General features: G+C 44.3%; 2 protein-coding genes across 3 annotated transcripts in view; both read right to left on the minus strand.

Moving 5' to 3' along the window:
• cfap161 (cilia and flagella associated protein 161) overlaps nt 1–7,588 on the minus strand; it is a 41,488-nt gene extending 33,900 nt beyond the window's left edge. Inside the window, exon 1 of one of the 2 annotated variants that reach the window (XM_045706268.2) lies at nt 7,290–7,566. In XM_045706268.2, the coding sequence (XP_045562224.1) occupies nt 7,290–7,361 (72 nt within the window). In that variant the 5' untranslated portion in view covers nt 7,362–7,566. Of the gene's footprint in view, nt 1–7,289 lie in introns of both variants that reach the window. The other variant, XM_082968240.1, reaches the window with a different exon arrangement.
• Nucleotides 7,589–8,753: 1,165 nt separating this feature from the next.
• Nucleotides 8,754–22,500, minus strand: part of LOC106584860 (anoctamin-2) — a 128,833-nt gene continuing 115,086 nt past the window's right edge. Inside the window, exons 24-25 of the mRNA XM_082968267.1 lie at nt 16,276–16,753; nt 8,754–12,632 (exon numbers count right to left, since the gene is read on the minus strand). Coding sequence (XP_082824393.1) covers nt 11,998–12,632; nt 16,276–16,753 — 1,113 coding nt within the window. The 3' untranslated portion in view covers nt 8,754–11,997. The remainder of the gene's footprint in view (nt 12,633–16,275; nt 16,754–22,500) is intronic.

Below are 22,500 nucleotides of genomic sequence, written 5' to 3' on the forward strand. Positions count from 1 at the left end.
GAGCTCAGTGTGTGTGTGTGGAGAGACAGCTCAGTGTGTGTGTGTGGAGAGACAGCTCAGTGTGTGTGTGGGAGACAGCTCAGTGTGTGTGTGTGTGGAGAGACAGCTCAGTGTGTGTGTGTGGAGAGAGCTCAGTGTGTGTGTGTGGAGAGACAGCTCAGTGTGTGTGTGTGTGGAGAGAGCTCAGTGTGTGTGTGTGTGGAGAGACAGCTCAGTGTGTGTGTGTGTGGAGAGACAGCTCAGTGTGTGTGTGGAGACAGCTCAGTGTGTGTGTGTGTGGAGAGACAGCTCAGTGTGTGTGTGTGGAGAGAGCTCAGTGTGTGTGTGTGGAGAGACAGCTCAGTGTGTGTGTGTGGAGAGACAGCTCAGTGTGTGTGTGTGTGGAGAGAGCTCAGTGTGTGTGTGTGGAGAGACAGCTCAGTGTGTGTGTGGAGAGACAGCTCAGTGTGTGTGTGTGGAGAGACAGCTCAGTGTGTGTGTGTGTGGAGAGAGCTCAGTGTGTGTGTGTGTGGAGAGACAGCTCAGTGTGTGTGTGTGTGGAGAGACAGCTCAGTGTGTGTGTGTGTGGAGAGACAGCTCAGTGTGTGTGTGGAGAGACAGCTCAGTGTGTGTGTGGAGAGACAGCTCAGTGTGTGTGTGTGTGGAGAGACAGCTCAGTGTGTGTGTGTGTGTGGAGAGACAGCTCAGTGTGTGTGTGGAGAGACAGCTCAGTGTGTTTGTGGAGAGACAGCTCAGTGTGTGTGTGGAGAGACAGCTCAGTGTGTGTGTGGAGAGACAGCTCAGTGTGTGTGTGTGGAGAGACAGCTCAGTGTGTGTGTGTGGAGAGACAGCTCAGTGTGTGTGTGTGTGTGGAGAAACAGCTCAGTGTGTGTGTGTGGAGAGACAGCTCAGTGTGTGTGTGTGGAGAGACAGCTCAGTGTGTGTGTGTGGAGAGACAGCTCAGTGTGTGTGTGTGTGGAGAGACAGCTCAGTGTGTGTGTGTGGAGAGACAGCTCAGTGTGTGTGTGTGTGTGTGTGTGGAGAGACAGCTCAGTGTGTGTGTGTGGAGAGACAGCTCAGTGTGTGTGTGTGTGTGTGGAGAGACAGCTCAGTGTGTGTGTGTGGAGAGACAGCTCAGTGTGTGTGTGTGGAGAGACAGCTCAGGTGTGTGTGTGTGTGGAGAGACAGCTCAGTGTGTGTGTGTGGAGAGACAGCTCAGTGTGTGTGTGGAGAGACAGCTCAGTGTGTGTGTGTGGAGAGACAGCTCAGTGTGTGTGTGTGTGTGTGTGGAGAGAGCTCAGTGTGTGTGTGTGGAGAGACAGCTCAGTGTGTGTGTGTGGAGAGACAGCTCAGTGTGTGTGTGTGGAGAGACAGCTCAGTGTGTGTGTGTGGAGAGACAGCTCAGTGTGTGTGTGTGGAGAGACAGCTCAGTGTGTGTGTGTGTGGAGAGACAGCTCAGTGTGTGTGTGTGGAGAGACAGCTCAGTGTGTGTGTGTGTGGAGAGACAGCTCAGTGTGTGTGTGTGGAGAGAGCTCAGTGTGTGTGTGTGGAGAGACAGCTCAGTGTGTGTGTGTGTGTGGAGAGACAGCTCAGGTGTGTGTGTGTGTGTGTGTGTGGAGAGACAGCTCAGTGTGTGTGTGTGGAGAGACAGCTCAGTGTGTGTGTGGAGAGACAGCTCAGTGTGTGTGTGTGGAGAGACAGCTCAGTGTGTGTGTGTGTGTGTGGAGAGAGCTCAGTGTGTGTGTGTGGAGAGACAGCTCAGTGTGTGTGTGTGGAGAGACAGCTCAGTGTGTGTGTGTGGAGAGACAGCTCAGTGTGTGTGTGTGTGTGGAGAGACAGCTCAGTGTGTGTGTGTGGAGAGAGCTCAGTGTGTGTGTGTGGAGAGACAGCTCAGTGTGTGTGTGTGGAGAGACAGCTCAGTGTGTGTGTGGAGAGACAGCTCAGTGTGTGTGTGTGGAGAGACAGCTCAGTGTGTGTGTGTGTGGAGAGACAGCTCAGTGTGTGTGTGGAGAGACAGCTCAGTGTGTGTGTGGAGAGACAGCTCAGTGTGTGTGTGTGTGGAGAGACAGCTCAGTGTGTGTGTGTGTGGAGAGACAGCTCAGTGTGTGTGTGGAGAGACAGCTCAGTGTGTGTGTGGAGAGACAGCTCAGTGTGTGTGTGGAGAGACAGCTCAGTGTGTGTGTGTGGAGAGACAGCTCAGTGTGTGTGTGTGGAGAGACAGCTCAGTGTGTGTGTGTGGAGAGACAGCTCAGTGTGTGTGTGTGTGTGGAGAGACAGCTCAGTGTGTGTGTGTGGAGAGACAGCTCAGTGTGTGTGTGGTGTGGAGAGACAGCTCAGTGTGTGTGTGTGGAGAGACAGCTCAGTGTGTGTGTGTGTGTGGAGAGAGCTCAGTGTGTGTGTGTGGAGAGACAGCTCAGTGTGTGTGTGTGGAGAGACAGCTCAGTGTGTGTGTGTGGAGAAACAGCTCAGTGTGTGTGTGTGGAGAGACAGCTCAGTGTGTGTGTGTGGAGAGACAGCTCAGTGTGTGTGTGTGGAGAGACAGCTCAGTGTGTGTGTGTGGAGAAACAGCTCAGTGTGTGTGTGTGGAGAGACAGCTCAGTGTGTGTGTGTGTGTGGAGAGACAGCTCAGTGTGTGTGTGTGGAGAGACAGCTCAGTGTGTGTGTGTGTGTGGAGAGACAGCTCAGTGTGTGTGTGTGGAGAGACAGCTCAGTGTGTGTGTGTGTGTGGAGAGACAGCTCAGTGTGTGTGTGTGGAGAGACAGCTCAGTGTGTGTGTGTGCGCGCGCCAAGGACAGAGACATCAGTTAAGTCCCCAAACAAAAACGATATTGTATAAAAACTAGATGGTAACTTTACAGGTAAAGTTGGTGGAGCTAGCTAAAGCTAGCTAAAGCTCTTTAAACGTTTGTTTGTGGTAGTGAAAGAAGTGTAAAAATGTCATTTTTAATTCCCATCGAAATTCATTCGATTTTGTCAGAATTTCTGGTCGGTAGTTGTTTGGATACGGTCAGTAGTTAAATGTGTGGTCAGAAGTTGTGTGGTTGTGGTATGTAATTGTGTGGTTGTGATATGTAATTGTGTGGTTGTGATATGTAATTGTGTGGTTGTGGTATGTAATTGTGTGGTTGTGATATGTAATTGTGTGGTTGTGATATGTAATTGTGTGGTTGTGATATGTAATTGTGTGGTTGTGGTATGTAATTGTGTGGTTGTGGTATGTAATTGTGTGGTTGTGATATGTAATTGTGTGGTTGTGATATGTAATTGTGTGGTTGTGATATGTAATTGTGTGGTTGTGATATGTAATTGTGTGGTTGTGGTATGTAATTGTGTGGTTGTGATATGTAATTGTGTGGTTGTGATATGTAATTGTGTGGTTGTGATATGTAATTGTGTGGTTGTGGTATGTAATTGTGTGGTTGTGGTATGTAATTGTGTGGTTGTGATATGTAATTGTGTGGTTGTGATATGTAATTGTGTGGTTGTGATATGTAATTGTGTGGTTGTGATATGTAATTGTGTGGTTGTGATATGTAATTGTGTGGTTGTGATATGTAATTGTGTGGTTGTGGTATGTAATTGTGTGGTTGTGATATGTAATTGTGTGGTTGTGGTATGTAATTGTGTGGTTGTGATATGTAATTGTGTGGTTGTGATATGTAATTGTGTGGTTGTGATATGTAATTGTGTTGTTGTGGTATGTAATTGTGTGGTTGTGATATGTAATTGTGTGGTTGTGATATGTAATTGTGTGGTTGTGATATGTAATTGTGTGGTTGTGGTATGTAATTGTGTGGTTGTGATATGTAATTGTGTGGTTGTTGTCACTAGATATGGTAAGCCGTTGTGTGGTTGCTGTCCGATTGTGGTATGTGGTTGTGGTCAAAATGGCAGCTGTTGGGCAAAGTTTGAAAAACACGTGGTAATGCAGTTACAAAAACCACTGTACACTAACTTTCTGTGGTAGTGCTGAAAACGGACATTGTTTGCAAAAATGTTACAGAAAATGTTGTTGATTGGGTTACTTAAACTGCTGTAAATATTGATTCGAATGTTAAGTTTAGTCCAAACGCCAGATTTGAGTAGCAGAGAAGTATACGAAGCTGGTAAGCTTGAAATATTTTGTCTAAGTGGTTGCAAAGTGGGAATAATTAGCTGATTTGGGTCAAAAGTTGCATGAGAAAATGACGGCTGTAAGTGATGATGCCACAATGGGAAGTCTTAGAATCTTCATGAAATGCCATGAAAGCGGATGGGGGGTAAAATATGTATTCCATAAAACCTACAGCAGACACCATAAAACCCCTAGCAGACACCATAAAACCTACAGCAGACACCATAAAACCCCTAGCAGACACCATAAAACCCTTAGCAGACACCATAAAACCCCTAGCAGACACCATAAAACCCCTAGCACACACCATAAAACCCCTAGCAGACACCATCAAACCCCTAGCAGACACCATAAAACCTATAGCAGACACCATAAAACCTATAGCAGACACCATAAAACCTATAGCAGACACCATAAAACCCCTAGCAGACACCATAACACCCTTAGCAGACACCATAAAACCCCTAGCAGACACCATAAAACCCCTAGCAGACACCACAAAACCTATACCAGACACCATAAAACCTATAGCAGACACCATAAAACCTATAGCAGACACCATAAAACCCCTATCAGACACCATAACACCCTTAGCAGACACCATAAAACCCCTAGCAGACACCATAAAACCCCTAGCAGACACCACAAAACCTATACCAGACACCATAAAACCTATAGTAGACACCATAAAACCTATGGCAGACACCATAAAACCTATAGCACACACCATAAAACCTATAGCACACACCATAAAACCTATAGCAGACACCATCAAACCTATCGCAGACACCATAAAACCTATAGCAGACACCATCAAACCTATAGCAGACACCATAAAACCCCTAGCAGACACCATAAAACCTATAGCAGACACCATAAAACCTATAGCAGACACCATAAAACCCCTAGCAGACACCATAAAACCTATAGCAGACACCATAAAACCCCTAGCAGACACCATAAAACCTATAGCAGACACCATCAAACCCCTAGCAGACACCATAAAACCCCTAGCAGACACCATAAAACCTATAGCAGACACCATAAAACCTACAGCAGACACCATAAAACCTACAGCAGACACCATAAAACCCCTAGCAGACACCATAAAACCCCTAGCAGACACCATAAAACCCCTAGCACACACCATAAAACCCCTAGCAGACACCATAAAACCCCTAGCAGACACCATAAAACCTATAGCAGACACCATCAAACCCCTAGCAGACACCATAAAACCTATAGCAGACACCATAAAACCTATAGCAGACACCATAAAACCTAAAGTTGACACCATAAAACCTATAGCAGACACCATAAAACCTATAGCAGACACCATAAAACCTAAAGTTGACACCATAAAACCTATAGCAGACACCATAAAACCCCTAGCAGACACCATAAAACCTATAGCAGACACCATAAAACCCCTAGCAGACACCATAAAACCTATAGCAGACACCATAAAACCCCTAGCAGACACCATAAAACCTATACCAGACACCATAAAACCTATAGCAGACACCATAAAACCACTAGCAGACACCATAAAACCTAGAGCACACACCATAAAACCTATAGCACACACCATAAAACCTATAGCAGACACCATAAAACCCAGAGCAGACACCATAAAACCTTCAGCAGACACCATCAAATCTATAGCAGACAGACACCATAACACCCCTAGCAGACACCATAAAACCTATACCAGACACCATAAAACCTATAGCAGACACCATAAAACCCAGAGCAGACACCATAAAACCTTCAGCAGACACCATCAAACCTATAGCAGACACCATCAAACCAATAGCAGACACCATAAAACCCAGAGCAGACACCATAAAACCTTCAGCAGACACCATCAAATCTATAGCAGACAAGACACCATAACACCCCTAGCAGACACCATAAAACCTATAGCAGACACCATAAAACCCCTAACAGACACCATAAAACCTATAGCAGACACCATAAAACCTATAGCAGACACCATAAAACCTATAGCACACACCATAAAACCCCCTAGCAGACACCATAAAACCTATAGCAGACACCATAAAACCAATAGCAGACACAATAAAACCCCTAGCAGACACCATAAAACCCCTAGCAGACACCATAAAACCTATACCAGACACCATAAAACCCCTAGCAGACACCATAAAACCCCTAGCAGACACCATAAAACCCCTAGCAGACACCATAAAACCTAGAGCAGACACCATAAAACCTATAGCAGACACCATAAAACCTATAGCAGACACCATAAAACCCCTAGCAGACACCATAAAACCTATAGCAGACACCATAAAACCTCTAGCAGACACCATAAAACCTCTAGCAGACACCATAAAACCCCCTAGCAGACACCATAAAACCTAGAGCAGACACCATAAAACCAATAGCAGACACCATAAAACCCCTAGCAGACACCCTAAAACCTATAGTAGACACCATAAAACCTATAGCAGACACCATAAAACCCCTAGCAGACACCATAAAACCTATAGCAGACACCATAAAACCTATAGCAGACACCATAAAACCCCTAGCAGACACCATAAAACCCCTAGCAGACACCATAAAACCCCTAGCAGACACCATAAAACCTATAGTAGACACCATAAAACCTATAGCAGACACCATAAAACCTATAGCAGACACCATAAAACCTATAGCAGACACCATAAAACCCCTAGCAGACACCATAAAACCTATAGCAGACACCATAAAACCCCCTAGCAGACACCATAAAACCCCTAGCAGACACCATAAAACCCCTAGCAGACACCATAAAACCCCTAGCAGACACCATAAAACCCCTAGCAGACACCATAAAACCCCTAGCAGACACCATAAAACCCCTAGCAGACACCAGTTGTGTGCTAAAGTTGTATACAAGCAACTCGGTCCAAACCATTCCGCCCGTTCTGAAGTTGGAATGGCGTTTCTAGCATAAACGCTGTAGGAATAGGCGCCGGAATAATAATAACAACAAGTAGTATGTCGAATATCTAAACACCAACTAATATTGCTTTAACGCCAACTGTCACATTGACTTCGTCTGGGCCTAACGACACCCGTGCCAATATAAACACCAATATAAATAGAAATATAAAAACACCGGCTTCTCGGGCTTAATTAGCTAGCCATGCCTGTGGTAACTGTGCTATTCTGGAGACAGACTCACCTCCTCCAATGTAACGTCCTCCCTCCAGTTTCCAACACGGACGTTTGGTCTGTATGTCCTAACGTGAGCCATGGTGCTGCAGATGCTAGTTATGTTTGTGTACTTATTGTAAGTTAGCTAGGTAACTAGCTAGTATTTATCCTGTAGCTAGCTAGCCAAGCTCTCCAACCAAAACAACTAGACGAGCTTTGTTTAGCCGTCTCCACGGTAACTGTACTGCAGTTCCGCTATGTTCCACCGGAAGGTGGTCTCATACAGGGAGATCTGGACCTGTAGCAACAGCGCTGTTTAGCCGTCTCCACGGTAACTGTTCCACCGGAAGGTGGACTCATACAGGGAGATCTGGACCTGCAGCAACAGCGCTGTTTAGCCATCTCCACGGTAACTGTTCCACCTGAAGGCAGACTCATACAGGGAGATCTGGACCTGCAGCAACAGCGCTGTTTAGCCGTCTCCACGGTAACTGTTCCACCGGACTCATACAGGGAGATCTGGACCTGTAGCAACAGCGCTGTTTAGCCATCTCCATGGTAACTGTACTGCAGTTCCGCTATGTTCCACCGGAAGGTGGACTCATACAGGGAGATCTGGACCTGTAGCAACAGCGCTGTTTAGCCATCTCCATGGTAACTGTACTGCAGTTCCGCTATGTTCCACCGGAAGGTGGACTCATACAGGGAGATCTGGACCTGCAGCAACAGCGCTGTTTGACTGGTCTATGCGGTGACTTTACACATTACATTTACAGTAAAAGAGACAAAAATACATCAAAAACACTCATTAAAATGGCAGTGTTCCCTCACCTCCTGTTTAGCAACATTTGGCAGACATGGAAGGTGTCAGGATGAACTATACTTGTTGTCTTTTAAAAGTAGTTGTCAGCAGTGTTGGGGAGTGTTGAACTATGTAACGTTAATTCAACGAATAATAGGACTACATTTTCCAGTAGCTTGGCCGTAGTTGGACTAAGTAAAAATCTTGGTAGTGTTACCAGTAGTTAATATATATTTTTCCATGTAGTGGTGTAGCTAACTACTGGAATAACCCACTACTTTTCTGTAAAAAGAAAGGAAAATATGGGTGAAGCAAGCAATAATTTCCTTTCTGTTTTGGCATCAGACCTTCCTTATTTTCTCTTGAAACATACTTTTTGTGTATAGGCTGAATTACACATTCTGACTCCATAGTGATCCACTCTTAGAATTTGTAGTCTTCGATATTTCATATTTAAATATGATACATTTTCACAAAGTAGTTTGTATATAGTGAACTGCTTTTTTAAAATAACTTCAGTTAAGTAAACAATATTTTTCTTAGGGGTAGCTTTAGTGTAGCTACTTCTTCTAGTGTGACATAATTGGTAGTTTGGTAAACCATATATTCAGAGTAGCTTCCCCAACACTGATTGTCAGTGGATATATTATAAAGCAATACTGGACCTTGGTTGTTGACAAGAGAAAACTCATAGCAAAAATGTTTTTTATTTAATAGATTTTTTTTTCTTATGAACAAAAGTAATGATTTTCATATTATCAAAATGTCACAGTTGTAATATAATAAATCTACAAGCATAGCTCTGTTATTACTGTTGACCTAAATACTTCATAGAGGGTCTACTGGGAGTAAATGGCACCCTATTCCCCTATATAGTGTAGTTATTTTGGCCAGAGCCTGATAGGGAGTAGGGTGCCATTTCAGATTGGCCCTGTGTCTACTGGGGGAGGGGAGCTGGCTCTGTCTGGTGTGGTCTTGTTCGGTCTGGTCCAGTTCAGCCCGGGTTGGTCCAGTTCCGTCTGGCAGTGTGAGCAGCAGCAGTGTCTTCTCACTGGCTGAGAGAGTTAGAACACTGGGACATTCTCAGTCTGAGGCCTTATAGGTCGTTATCAACAAAACGTCTCAATAAAGGTGCAGCGCGTTCGATTAGCCTGCTGAGGGGCAAGGAGACCCGCAGCTCCACTAAAACCATTGACAACTGTGTGCCGTTTGCAAGGGATTGTTAAGGGAATGTTAACTATTTGGTTGTAATATCTCATCTTGAAGAGCATAGTCAGAACTACACATTTTAGACTATTCCATGCAAAACAATTTAGCACATTTAGCTCTATCATCAGAGTTATACAGCAAGTAACTGCATGTTTTTAAATGATCAATAAACATCAATTGATCATGTATTTTTAACTACGTCAGGGTAGCCTCACGATATCTCTCAATATTGACCACCATTAATTGGATATTTGAGTGATATAAAATAACTATGTCTGACCAGTATGAGTGGTTTAGGTTAATTTCCCATCCTTTCTGGGGTCTGGCTGTCAAAGCAGCAGAATGGCGCATATGCCAATGTAACGTCACTGTTAGCTGATAATGTTTACTTTGCAAGCTACCGGTAGAAACTTGGTACAGTTGGCTAAACATAGTGGTAAGTAGACATAGTGTACTTTTTTCTCCAACCAACATAGGCCTACCTAGCAAAGTTAGCTAACATTATCCCCTTTTCAACATTGTTTTATAAGAGTGTTTAATCCCAATTGCTGCTGACAGACATGATATTGATGGACCACGTCAAATTGGCTAGCTAGCTAACAACAGATCGCGGCAATATGGCTACTGAAAGCTAACTTTCAGGGGATAAACTAGATGGCTATATCCAAATATTGTTTGATTTGCTTGCCATCTATAGTGGTGATGACAGTATTCTAACTGACAATGTAAAACTCTTTCCAAAACCCTAATCTCTGATGAAACAGGCTAAATGACACATGTTGTTTGCTTTAGCTAACTAGCTACATACCAAATGAATCTGGATACCTTCACATATCTGAAAAAACATGATCAATTGATGTTTACTGATTGCTGTAAAACTCTGATGGAGCTAAATGGGGAATAATCAGAAATGTGTAGTTCTGACTTCGTTCTTCAAGACATGATACTATTACAACCAAATAGTTAACATTTACTTAACAATCCGTTGAAAACAGAATATAGTTGTCAATGGTTTTAGCGGAGCTGCGGTTCTCCTTGTCCCCCAGTAGCAAAATCAAATTATATTGTGACATTTTATTGATAACGAACTATTGTCTCAGAATCACCAAAACCTATTCTCCTTTATTCTCATTTATTCTGGTTTATTCTCCTTTATTCTCATTTATCCTGGTTTATTCTCCTTTATTCTCATTTATCCTAATTTATTTTCCTTTTTCCTGGTTTATTCTCCTTTATCCTTGTTTATTCTCATTTGTTCTGGTTTATTCTCCTTTATCCTGTTTTTTTCATTCTTTATTCTCATTTGTCCATTGTCCTAGGTTATTCTCTTTTATTATACTTTATTATACTTTAATCTCCTTTATCCTGGTTTAGTCTCCTTTATTCTCCTTTAATGTACTTTATTCTCTTTTATTCTCCTTTATTGTCATTTATCCTGGTTTATACTCCTCTATTCTTTGTTCTGGTTTATTCTCCTTTATCCTGGTTTATTCTCCTTTATTCTCCTTTATCCTGGTTTATTCTCCTTTATTACCCTTTATTCTCATTTATCCTCCTTTATTCTCCTTTGTCCTGGTTTATTCTCCTTTATCCTGGATTACTCTTTTATTCTCCTTTATCTTGGTTTATTCTCCTTTATCCTGGTTTATTCTCCTTTATTCTCCTTTATCCTGGTTTATTCTCTTTTATTCTCCTTTATCCTGGTTTATTCTCTTTTATTCTCCTTTATCCTGGTTTATTCTCCTTTATTACCCTTTATTCTCATTTATCCTCCTTTATTCTACTTTATTCTACTTTGTCCTGGTATATTCTCCTTTATCCTGGATTACTCTTTTATTCTCCTTTATCTTGGTTTATTCTCCTTTATTATTTTTTGTCGTGGTTTGTTCTCCTTTGTCCTGGTTTATTCTCTGTTATTCTCCTTTGTGCTGGTATATTTAAGCAATAATGCACACGGAGGTGTGGTATATGGCCAATATACCACAGCTAAGGGCTGTTCTTACGCACGACGCAACGAGGAGTGCCTGGATACAGCGCTTAGCCGTGGTATATTGGCCACATACCACAAACCCCCGAGGTGCCTTATTAGTATTATAAACTGGTTACCAACGTAATTAGAGCAGTAAAAATATATGTTTTGTCATACCCATAGTATATATACGGTCTGTTATACCATGGCTGTCAGCCAATCAGCATTCAGGGCTCGAACCACCCAGTTTATAATCTCCTTCATTCTCATTTATCCTGGTTTATTCTAATTTATTTTAGTTTATTATACTTTATTCTAATTTATTCTAATTTATTTTCCTTTATTCCCCATTATTCTTGTTTATTCTCCTTCATTCTATTTTATTCTCCTTTATTTTTCTTTATTCTCATTTATCCTGTTTTATTCTCCTGTATTCTTATTTATCTTGTTTTATACTCCTTTATCTTGGTATATTTTCCATTATTATCCTTTAATACATTTTATTATCCTTAATTCTCCTCTACTCTCTTTTATCCTGATTTATTCCACTTCATTCTCCTTTATAAACCCAATGAATCGACCTGAGCTATTAACTGAAGAACAACAGGTCCATTTGGTTCCTACAACCAAGTCAATGTTGCATCTGAGCTGTCATATGAGATGGGTGGATGAAGACGGAGAGATGGACAGATCAATTTCTCTGATGATGAGACTCAGCCGTCCCTCTCTAATCCTCCCCCTCTATTTCCCCTCTCCTCACACCGGGGTGTCTTGTTTTAGTTCACTGGGGGATGGGGGGATACGGTCTTCCTGCCGGGTGAAGCTGGAAGAGTGGCTGGGTCTGGAGGAGCTCTCCCCAGCCTCGGGACCTCGCTGGCGGGCAGGCAGAGTGGAGCAGCGCCCCTTAGCCCTGGAGCCTCCTGGTTCTCTTCTGGGAGGCCCCTTCAGCATTAACAGTTCATTGTGAGACAGGGGCTTGGGAGGGGGCGGGAGGGGCTTGGGAGGGGCTGACTGAGGGGTGTTTGTAGGGGAAGGTGAGGGGGCCAGAGGAGGTAGAGCTGGAAGGTGGAACTTCGTGAGGCTGGTTGAGTGGCTGGGTCGGGGCCGGCTGTGCCCTGGCTCAGGCCCTCTCTGTTTGGGAGGCAGGGTGGAGCAGCGGCCCTTGGTCCTGGAGTATGCTGAATCTACGAGGGGAGGGCCTCTGGAGAACAGCCTGCTGTCTGCAGCCTTCAGGCCTGCTGGGTGGGTCTTGGCCAGTGGGGTCTCGGGGGAGGCTGTGTCCTCTACTGGGGCAGCTGGAGGGCTGTCTGGGCCTGGTGGCTCGTCCTCCTGCTCCAGTGGGGCTGCTCCAGAGACAGGCAGCTCCATGTCAGCTAGGCTCTGGGACGGCTCTGCAGAAAATCAAATCCAACTGGATTTAAATTACACTGTACAACAACATAGACATATTAATACAAGTGAAGAGAAAAGTAAAGGATAGACTCTTAGGAAAAAAAGGTGCTATCTAGAACCTAAAAGGGTTCTTTGGCTGTCCCCATAAGAGAACCCTTTGAAGAACCCTTATTGATTCCAGATAGAACCCCTTTTGGTTCCATGTTGAACCCCTTTTGGTTCCATGTTGAACCCCTTTTGGTTCCATGTTGAACCCCTTTTGGTTCCATGTTGAACCTTTTAGTTAGTGTTATTACCTGACAGACACAGCAGGTAACTAGGGATTAGGGGTCAGGGGTTAGATACAGCTGGTAACTAGGGATTAGGGGTCAGGGGTTAGATACAGCAGGTAACTAGGGATTAGGGGTCAGGGGTTAGATACAGCTGGTAACTAGGGATTAGGGGTCAGGGGTTAGATACAGCTGGTAACTAGGGATTAGGGGTCAGGGGTTAGATACAGCTGGTAACTAGGGATTAGGGGTCAGGGGTTAGATACAGCAGGTAACTAGGGATTAGGGGTCAGGGGTTAGATACAGCTGGTAACTAGGGATTAGGGGTCAGGGTTCAGATACAGCTGGTAACTAGGGATTAGGGGTCAGGGTTCAGATACAGCAGGTAACTAGGGATTAGGGGTCAGGGGTTAGATACAGCAGGTAACTAGGGATTAGGGGTCAGGGGTTAGATACAGCTGGTAACTAGGGATTAGGGGTCAGGGGTTAGATACAGCTGGTAACTAGGGATTAGGGGTCAGGGGTTAGATACAGCTGGTAACTAGGGATTAGGGGTCAGGGGTTAGATACAGCTGGTAACTAGGGATTAGGGGTCAGGGGTTAGATACAGCTGGTAACTAGGGATTAGGGGTCAGGGGTTAGATACAGCTGGTAACTAGGGATTAGGGGTCAGGGGTTAGATACAGCTGGTAACTAGGGATTAGGGGTCAGGGGTTAGATACAGCTGGTAACTAGGGATTAGGGGTCAGGGGTTAGATACAGCTGGTAACTAGGGATTAGGGGTCAGGGGTTAGATACAGCTGGTAACTAGGGATTAGGGGTCAGGGGTTAGATACAGCTGGTAACTAGGGATTAGAGGTCAGGGGTTAGATACAGCAGGTAACTAGGGATTAGGGGTCAGGGGTTAGATACAGCTGGTAACTAGGGATTAGGGGTCAGGGGTTAGATACAGCTGGTAACTAGGGATTAGGGGTCAGGGGTTAGATACAGCAGGTAACTAGGGATTAGGGGTCAGGGGTTAGATACAGCTGGTAACTAGGGATTAGGGGTCAGGGGTTAGATACAGCTGGTAACTAGGGATTAGGGGTCAGGGGTTAGATACAGCAGGTAACTAGGGATTAGGGGTCAGGGGTTCAGATACAGCAGGTAACTAGGGATTAGAGGTCAGGGGTTAGATACAGCAGGTAACTAGGGATTAGGGGTCAGGGGTTAGTGTTATTACCGGACAGACACAGCAGGTAACTAGGGATTAGGGGTCAGGGTTATCACCTGACAGATACAGCAGGTAACTAGGGATTAGGGGTCAGGGGTTAGTGTTATTACCTGACAGATACAGCAGGTAACTAGGGATTAGGGGTCAGGGTTCAGTGTTATTACCTGACAGCCACAGCAGGTAACTAGGGATTAGGGGTCAGGGGTCAGTGTTATTACCTGACAGCCACAGCAGGTAACTAGGGATTAGGGGTCAGGGTTTAGACACAGCAGGTAACTAGGGATTAGGGGTCAGGGGTTAGACACAGCAGATAACTAGGGATTAGGGGTCAGGGTTTAGACACAGCAGGTAACTAGGGATTAGGGGTCAGGGTTTAGACACAGCAGGTAACTAGGGATTAGGGGTCAGGGGTTAGATACAGCTGGTAACTAGGGATTAGGGGTCAGGGGTTAGATACAGCAGGTAACTAGGGATTAGGGGTCAGGGGTTAGATACAGCAGGTAACTAGGGATTAGGGGTCAGGGTTTAGATACAGCAGGTAACTAGGGATTAGGGGTCAGGGGTTAGATCACAGCAGGTAACTAGGGATTAGGGGTCAGGGGTTAGATACAGCTGGTAACTAGGGATTAGGGGTCAGGTGTATCAGATACAGCAGGTAACTAGGGATTAGGGGTTAGTGTTAATACCTGACAGATACAGCAGGTAACTAGGGATTAGGGGTCAGGGTTATGTACCTGACAGATACAGCAGGTAACTAGGGATTAGGGTTTAGTGTTAATACCTGACAGATACAGCAGGTAACTAGGGATTAGGGGTCAGGGGTTAGTGTTATTACCTGACAGATACAGCAGGTAACTAGGGATTAGGGTTTAGTGTTAATACCTGACAGATACAGCAGGTAACTAGGGATTAGGGGTCAGGGGTTAGTGTTATTACCTGACAGATACAGCAGGTAACTAGGGATTAGGGGTTAGTGTTAATACCTGACAGATACTGCAGGTAACTAGGGATTAGGGGTTAGTGTTATTACCTGACAGATACAGCAGGTAACTAGGGATTAGGGTTTAGTGTTAATACCTGACAGATACAGCAGGTAACTAGGGATTAGGGGTCAGGGGTTAGTGTTATTACCTGACAGATACAGCAGGTAACTAGGGATTAGGGTTTAGTGTTATTACCTGACAGATACAGCAGGTAACTAGGGATTAGGGTTTAGTGTTATTACCTGACAGATACAGCAGGTAACTAGGGATTAGGGGTTAGTGTTATTACCTGACAGATACAGCAGGTAACTAGGGATTAGGGTTTAGTGTTATCACCTGACAGATACAGCAGGTAACTAGGGATTAGGGTTTAGTGTTATTACCTGACAGATACAGCAGGTACCTAGGGATTAGGGTTTAGTGTTATCACCTGACAGATACAGCAGGTAACTAGGGATTAGGGGTCAGGGGTTAGTGTTATTACCTGACAGATACAGCAGGTACCTAGGGATTAGGGGTCAGGGGTTAGTGTTATTACCTGACAGATACAGCAGGTACCTAGGGATTAGGGTTTAGTGTTATTACCTGACAGATACAGCAGGTACCTAGGGATTAGGGTTTAGTGTTATCACCTGACAGATACAGCAGGTAACTAGGGATTAGGGTTTAGTGTTAATACCTGACAGATACAGCAGGTAACTAGGGATTAGGGGTCAGGGGTTAGTGTTATTACCTGACAGATACAGCAGGTAACTAGGGATTAGGGTTTAGTGTTATCACCTGACAGATACAGCTGGTACCTAGGGATTAGGGGTCAGGGGTTAGTGTTATTACCTGACAGATACAGCAGGTACCTAGGGATTAGGGGTCAGGGGTTAGTGTTATTACCTGACAGATACAGCAGGTAACTAGGGATTAGGGTTTAGTGTTATCACCTGACAGATACAGCAGGTACCTAGGGATTAGGGGTTAGTGTTATCACCTGACAGATACAGCTGGTACCTAGGGATTAGGGGTTAGTGTTATTACCTGACAGATACAGCAGGTACCTAGGGATTAGGGTTTAGTGTTATCACCTGACAGATACAGCAGGTAACTAGGGATTAGGGTTTAGTGTTATCACCTGACAGATACAGCAGGTACCTAGGGATTAGGGATTAGGGTTTAGTGTTATCACCTGACAGATACAGCTGGTCCATAACAGAGTCCAGATCCACAATGGAGACTTCCTCCTGGTCTGGCCCTCCTCCTCCTTCTCCTCCTTCTCCTCCTCCTCCTTCTCCATCGCTCTGATCTTCTGACTCTTCTTCTTTCCCCTCTTCTCCTCTCCCATCTTTTCCCCCTCCTTCTTCTCCTCCTTCTGCTGGGTCAGTGCTATCTGGGTTGTCCAGGGTTTGTCCTGATCTGTCCTCCTCAGCCCCCTCTTCTCCCACTGACCCCTCCACCACGATGTCAATATGTGAGTGTGTGTTATGTGTTTGTGCAGGTTGTTCTGTGGGGGAGTGTTGTGGAAGTCTGGAGCGTCCGGCCTCCTGTTCATCCTGAACAAGGAACTCCATCAGCAACATGTTCTCTTTCCTGACCTGTTCTCTAAGAGAACGAGGAACGTCAGGGATCAACCAGGCCACCAGCATGCTCAGGAACATCGCCAGGTTCTACAACAGAAAGGGTCTACATTAGATCCATTACCATAGGTTCTACATGAAATACAACAGAAAGGGTCTTCATTAGATCCAACAGGTTCTATATTAGATCCAACAGGTTCTACATTAGATCCATCAGGTTCTATATTAGATCCAACAGGTTCTACATTAGATCCAACAGGTTCTACATTAGATACAATAGAAAGGTTCTACATTAGATCCAACAGGTTCCACATTAGATACAACAGGTTCAACATTAGATCCATCAGGTTCTACATTAGATACAGCAGGTTCTACATTCGATTTAACAGGTTCTACATTAGATCCAACAGGTTCTACATTAGATCCAACAGGTTCTACATTAGATACAACAGAAAGGTTCTACATTAGATACAACAGGTTCTACATTAAATCCAACAAAAAGGTTCTACATTGGATATAACAGGTTCTACATTAGATCCAACAGGTTCTACATTAGATCCAACAGGTTCTACATTAGATCCAACAGGTTCTACATTAGATCCAACAGGTTCTACATTAGATCCAACAGGTTCAACATTAGATCCAACAGGTTCTACATTAGATCCATCAGGTTCTACATTAGATCCAACAGGTTCTACATTAGATCCAACAGGTTCTACATTAGATACAACAGGTTCTACATTAGATCCAACAGAAAGGTTCTACATTAGATCCAACAGGTTCAACATTAGATACAACAGGTTCAACATTAGATACAACAGGTTCTACATTAGATACAACAGGTTCTACATTAGATACAACAGGTTCTACATTAGATACAACAGGTTCTATATTAGATACAACAGGTTCTATATTATATATAACATAAAGGTTCTACGTGAAATACAACAGAAAGGTTCTATATTAGATCCATCAGGTTCTACATTAGATCCATCAGGTTCTACATTAGATCCATCAGGTTCTACTTTAGATCCAACAGGTTCTACATTAGATCCATCAGGTTCTACATTAGATCCAACAGGTTCTACATTAGATCCAACAAAGGTTCTACATTAGATCCATCAGGTTCTACATTAGATCCAACAGGTTCTACATTAGATACAACAAAGGTTCTACATTAGATACAACAAAGGTTCTACATTAGATACAACAGGTTCTACATTAGATACAACAGGTTCTACATTAGATCCAACAGGTTCTACATTAGATAAACAAAGGTTCTACATTAGACACAACAGGTTTTACAACAGAAAGGTTCTACATTAGATAAAAATAAAACATCATCTGAAAGGTTCTACATTAGATACAACAGGTTTTTCAACAGAAAGGTTCTACATTAGATACAACAGGTTTTTCAACAGAAAGGTTCTACATTAGATACAACAGGTTTTTCAACAGAAATGTGTAAGGTTCTGCTTTTCTTTTCTTAGTCAACCTTATTCTGTTTCTTTGTGTTCTGGAACATAGCCCTGTTTCTTTGTGTTCTAGAACGTAGCCCTGTTTCTTTGTGTTCTGGAACGTAGCCCTGTTTCTTTGTGTTCTGGAACATAGCCCTGTTTCTTTGTGTTCTGGAACATAGCCCTGTTTCTTTGTGTTCTGGAACGTAGCCCTGTTTCTTTGTGTTCTGGAACATAGCCCTGTTTCTTTGTGTTCTGGAACATAGCCCTGTTTCTTTGTGTTCTGGAACATAGCCCTGTTTCTTTGTGTTCTGGAACATAGCCCTGTTTCTTTGTGTTCTGGAACGTAGCCCTGTTTCTTTGTGTTCTGGAACATAGCCCTGTTTCTTTGTGTTCTAGAACATAGCCCTGTTTCTTTGTGTTCTGGAACGTAGCCCTGTTTCTTTGTGTTCTAGAACATAGCCCTGTTTCTTTGTGTTCTGGAACGTAGCCCTGTTTCTTTGTGTTCTGGAACGTAGCCCTGTTTCTTTGTGTTCTAGAACATAGCCCTGTTTCTTTGTGTTCTGGAACGTAGCCCTGTTTCTTTGTGTTCTGGAACATAGCCCTGTTTCTTTGTGTTCTAGAACATAGCCCTGTTTCTTTGTGTTCTGGAACGTAGCCCTGTTTCTTTGTGTTCTGGAACATAGCCCTGTTTCTTTGTGTTCTGGAACGTAGCACTGTTTCTTTGTGTCCTGGAACATAGCCCTGTTTCTTTGTGTTCTAGAACGTAGCCCTGTTTCTTTGTGTTCTGGAACATAGCCCTGTTTCTTTGTGTTCTAGAACATAGCCCTGTTTCTTTGTGTTCTGGAACATAGCCCTGTTTCTTTGTGTTCTGGAACGTAGCCCTGTTTCTTTGTGTTCTGGAACATAGCCCTGTTTCTTTGTGTTCTGGAACGTAGCACTGTTTCTTTGTGTTCTGGAACATAGCCCTGTTTCTTTGTGTTCTGGAACGTAGCCCTGTTTCTTTGTGTTCTGGAACATAGCCCTGTTTCTTTGTGTTCTGCAGTATTGACACGGCCGGATAAAAAACGTACCCGATTTAATCTGGTTACTACTCCTGCCCAGTAACTAGAATATGCATATAATTATTGGCTTTGGATAGAAAACACCCTAAAGTTTCTAAAACTGTTTGAATGGTGTCTGTGAGTATAACAGAACTCATTTGGCAGGCCAAAACCTGAGAAGATTCCATGCAGGAAGTGGCCTGTCTGACAATTTCTTGCCCTTCTTGATTATCTCTATCCATTACAGAGGATCTCTGCTGTTACGTGACACTTCCTACGGCTCCAATGGGCTCTCAGAAGGTGGCAAAAAGCTGAATCGTGGCTTTGCAGGCTCTGGTTGAAAAAAAGTAGCGCGTTTGGGTAGTGGCTGGTTACAGTACTGTGAGACTCAGGCGCGTGCACGCGTCGACCGAATGCTTTGTTTTCTTTCCTCTGTTTACCTAAACGCAGATTCCCGGTCGGAATATTATCGCTTTTTTACGAGAAAAATGGCATAAAAATGGATTTTAAACAGCGGTTGACATGCTTCGAAGTACGGTAATGGAATATTTAGAATGTTTTTGTCACGAATTGCGCCATGCTCGTGACCCTTTTTACACTTCGGATAGTGTCTTGAACGCACGAACAAAACGCCGCTATTTGGATATAACGATGGATTATTTTGGACCAAACCAACATTTGTTATTGAAGTAGCAGTCCTGGGAGTGCATTCTGACGAAGAACATCAAAGGTAATCAAACTTTTGTAATAGTAAATCGGAGTTTGGTCAGGGCTAAACTTGGTGGATGTCTAAATAGCTAGCCGTGATGGCTGGGCTATGTACTCAGAATATTGCAAAATGTGCTTTCACCGAAAAGCTATTTTAAAATCGGACACCTCGATTGCACAAAGGAGTTCTGTATCTATAATTCTTAAAATAATTGTTATGTTTTTTGTGAACGTTTATCGTGAGTAATTTAGTAAATTCACCGGATGTTTGCGGGGGGTATGCTAGTTCTGAACGTCACATGCTAATGTAAAAAGCTGGTTTTTGATATAAATATGAACTTGATTGAACAAAACATGCATGTATTGTATAACATAATGTCCTAGGTGTGTCATCTGATGAAGATCATCAAAGGTTAGTGCTGCATTTAGCTGTCTTCTGGGTTTTTGTGACATTATATGCTAGCTTGAAAAATGGGTGTCTGATTATTTCTGGCTGGGTACTCTGCTGACATAATCTAATGTTTTGCTTTCGTTGTAAAGCCTTTTTGAAATCAGACAGTGTGGTTAGATTAACGAGAGTCTTGTCTTTAAAATGGTGTAAAATAGTCATATGTTTGAGAAATTGAAGTAATAGCATTTCTAAGGTATTTGAAAATCACGCCACGGGATTACACTGGCTGTTGCGTAGGTGGGACGATTTCGTCCCGCCTAGCCCAGAGAGGTTAACACCCTGGACTCGCAGCCATTGGGCACGGGCTTCATCATGCACCTGACACAGAGCGTCACCCTCCAGATTGGAGTCTTCCACACCGAAACCATTCAACTCATGGAACTCTCATCCCCCAAACAGCCACTCATCCTCAGACACCCCTGGCTTTGTTGTCATGACTGTGCCATCTCGTGGCAACAAGGTGAACTACTGTCCTGGTCCTCTACATGCTTCTCCAGTTGTCTCAGCCTACCCTGCAGAGCCACCACCATTGAGGAATCTGCCTTGGCAGTGCCACCCACCATACCATCTGAATATGCCCAGTACAGCAATGTCTTCAGCAAAACCAAGTCCTCCACTCTGCCACCACATCTTCCAGGAGACTGTGCTATTCACCAAAGGGCCGTGTTTACCCCCTTTCTATCCCGGAAAATGAGGCAATGGAGAACTACATTGACGAATCACTTAAATGGTTTCATTCGTCCTTCTTCCCCGGCTACGTCCAGCTTCTTCTTCGTTGGAAAAAAGGACGGTGGTCTCCGTCCATGTATTGATTATCGTTCCCTGAATGACGTCACGGTCAAGGACCGTTTCCCTCTTCCTCTGATCCCAGCGACCCTTGAACAAGTGGGCTGCGCCAACATCTATACTAAACTCGACCTGCGAAGTGCCCATAACCTTGTCCGTATACGTGAAGGCGACGAATGGAAGATGGCCTTTATCACCGCGAGGGCACTGCGAATACCTGGTCATGCCCCACCGCCTTACGAACGCCCCTGCCGTCTTCCAATCCATTATGAACAAAGTTTTCCAGGATATGATCAACCGCTTTCTCATCGTCTACATTGATGACATCCTGATTTACTCCCTGAAGGAACACATACAGCATGTGCAAAAGGTTCACATGCTTCCATTTTCATGTTACTTACATAAAAGAAAAATGTAAAAGCTGATGCTCTCTCCAGCCAGTTTGACCTTCCGACCAGTAACTCAGACCCTACACCCATTCTTCCTTCCTCTTGCATTATGGGACCGGTACAGTGCGAGGTTCACTCTGCCATACCAGACGCCCTGACCTCAGACCCAGCTCCTCCTGAGACACCAACTGGGAAGAGTTACGTACCAGCAGCTGTTAGACCCCAACTGATGCAATGGTGTCTCACATCCTTAGGGTCAGGACATCCGGGCATTACATGAACCACCAAACTTCTAGCCTGGAAGTTCTGGTGGTCCTCACTGGCATCCCACGTAAGGGATTACGTACCCTCCTGTCCAGTCTGCGCCCAAACCAAAAGCCCTCGTCATCTCCCTTCCGTTAAGCTTCAACCAATCCCTCACAGACCCTGGTCCCACATAGCTGTTGACTTCATCACAGACCTTCCTGAAACCTCTGGTAACACCACCATCCTTGTCATAGTAGACCATTTTTTCAAAAATGTGTCTGGTTCCTCTTCCTCGTCTACCTTACGCCATGGAATTGGCGGAGTGTATGTTCCAGCAGGTGTTCCGTCTGTATGGGATTCCGGAGGACATCGTCTCTGACCACGGGCCTCAGTTTGTGTCCTGGGTGTGGCGAGCCTTCTGTGACTGGGTGTCATTCTCAGCCTCTCCTCCGGGTACCACCCCCAGACCAACGGGCAGACGGATCGCCTGAACCAAGTAATAGGGAAGTACCTCCACCACCAATATCCTGCCTTTCCACATGACTGGAGTCGGTATATGGCCTGGCTCGAATACGCTCAGAACGCACTCATCCCTCTGCCTTACTCCGTTTCAGTGTGTCCTTGGTTACCAACCCCCCTCGTTTCCCTGGGAGGCGGAGCCTGGTACTGTCCCAGCTGTCGACGACTGGTTTCGGCGTAGTGAGTGGGTATGGGAGACCGCTCACCAGCATCTGCAGGAAGCCTCTAATACCCAGAA

The sequence above is a fragment of the Salmo salar genome, chromosome 23, assembly GCF_965601325.2.
Source record: "Salmo salar chromosome 23, fSalSal1, whole genome shotgun sequence".
Taxonomy (NCBI): Eukaryota; Metazoa; Chordata; class Actinopteri; order Salmoniformes; family Salmonidae; genus Salmo; species Salmo salar.